Source organism: Mercenaria mercenaria, chromosome 1 (assembly GCF_021730395.1).
Source record: "Mercenaria mercenaria strain notata chromosome 1, MADL_Memer_1, whole genome shotgun sequence".
Classification (NCBI taxonomy): domain Eukaryota; kingdom Metazoa; phylum Mollusca; class Bivalvia; order Venerida; family Veneridae; genus Mercenaria; species Mercenaria mercenaria.
Window position 1 is genome coordinate 65,574,694 of NC_069361.1, and position 1,886 is coordinate 65,576,579.

At 38.7% G+C, this 1,886-nt stretch overlaps 1 protein-coding gene across 1 annotated transcript; it reads left to right on the forward strand.

Moving 5' to 3' along the window:
• Positions 1 to 1,154: 1,154 nt before the first annotated feature.
• Positions 1,155 to 1,568, forward strand: LOC128559397 (tigger transposable element-derived protein 6-like). The gene has a single exon (XM_053550817.1). It carries the CDS (start codon positions 1,155 to 1,157, stop codon positions 1,566 to 1,568), a length of 414 nt encoding a protein of 137 aa, XP_053406792.1.
• Positions 1,569 to 1,886: the final 318 nt, after the last annotated feature.

Sequence of the window (1,886 nt, forward strand, 5' to 3'; positions counted from 1 at the left end):
ACTCAGATCCAATTTCTTTACAATACTCGTTATCTCTGCCAACTTATTCCAAAGATTATTGTCTGTTAACTTGTATATTTTTCCTATTAATTTCACACAATTTACATTCATGGAGGCCGCCATTTTTCATGCGTCTGTTGATCTTGATTAAAAACCTCTACCTTACAGTTAAACTTTTATTTTTGGCAGCAGCAATTATGGACGGTCGGCGGGTAAAATGAAAATAAAAGTACTGAAAATGACTTTTATTTTTATTTTGTTTTGTCAAAAAATAGGGTCGGCGCTCCCGTAAACCAGAAAATTAAAAAATGCTGGCCTAATACACGGTTAGTAAATTATGGTAAACGAACTGTAAATAACAATTAAGGTGTTTACCCCGCCACATACAACTGCCGACAGCGTATACACGACATCAATGAAACAGTTTTTACTTTTCGTATTGTGTACTCAACAGATCATTGATTACGCATTACCATTTAGTAATTTTAATAATCGCCTTCAAGTGATTATGAAAAAATTGAAACGTGACTTAAATTTTTATTTAAAATTTGATATACAGACGTATATTGTAATAAAAAGAATGAGAAAAGAAAAAAAGAATGGGTCTCTACAGTATCATTTTTATCTTCCCCACCCCGCATTTACTGATGCAGTGTGATGCAGTTCTTGTCCGTGCGTCCGTATGTTCGTTCATTCGTAAAAATTTCTTGATATTTTTTAACACCATCATTTAACGCTTTTGATTTATTTTTTTCAGACCAAGTACGACACCAAATAATTAAGTGGAACGCGATAAAAAATCAAAGAAAGAAATCGCCGCCCACTTCAATACTGTCAACGTGGATAAAAAACAGCGCCGAAATAAAACAGAAATATCTTTCAGGTGAAATGGGTCCTCAGAGGCAAAAAGACAAAAAAGCTAAATATCCCGAGGTGGAAGAAGGGCTCCCTACGCTGGTTTACAAGTGCTAGGAGTCAGAATGTGACAATAAGTGGTAAAATTATGAGAGAAAAAGCTCGCTAACGATTTGGGTGTGTCTCAGTCTGATTTTGATTGTTCCGCAAGTTGGTTAGAATGGTTTAAGGTACGGCATGGAATTGTGTTTAAACGCGTGTGTGGAGAATCAAACAGTGTGAACCATTCAACAGAAGCAATGACAGACTGGAATTCGCGTCTTTCTACCATTTTAAAGGATTACAATCCCAAAGATATATTTAACGCAGATGAGACAGGAATGTTCTATCGTCTGCAGCCAGATAAGATCCTTGAGTTCAAATCCAAAGACTGTCACGGGGGCAAACAAAGCGAGGAACGCTTGACTGCTATGGTGTGTGCTGACATGTCTGGGACTGAAAAACTACCAATGTTTGTGATTGGAAAGTCTGCTCAGCCGCGCTGTTTCAAAAACGTGAAATCACTCCCAACTACGTATAAAGATAACAAAAAAAGCATGGATGACTTCCGAAATTTTCACAGAATGGGTACTCAAGTTAGACTCGGATATGACTCGAAACCAGAGATCAGTCGTGTTAATTGTGGACAACTGTCCAGCGCATCCAAAGATTAATGGACTGAAATCAGTAAAGCTAGTGTTTCTTCCTCTAAATTCAACCAGCGTCACGCAACCTATGGATCAATGTGTTATAATTTTTAAGGAACTTAAAAGTCCATTACAGGAAACAAGTGGGTGACAAGTGATTACAAGAAAGATTCGCGCTTTGGATAATGGTACTGATATGTGTATCAATGTCTTTGACGCGTTTTTACGCATGTTACACCAAGCCTGGGGGTGTGTGACCCAGGCAACTATCGCGAACTGTTACCGGCGTGCGGGCTTCAAAGCTGGGGAGGAACAGGATCCCGTACCCGTGCCGTTACCGGACAC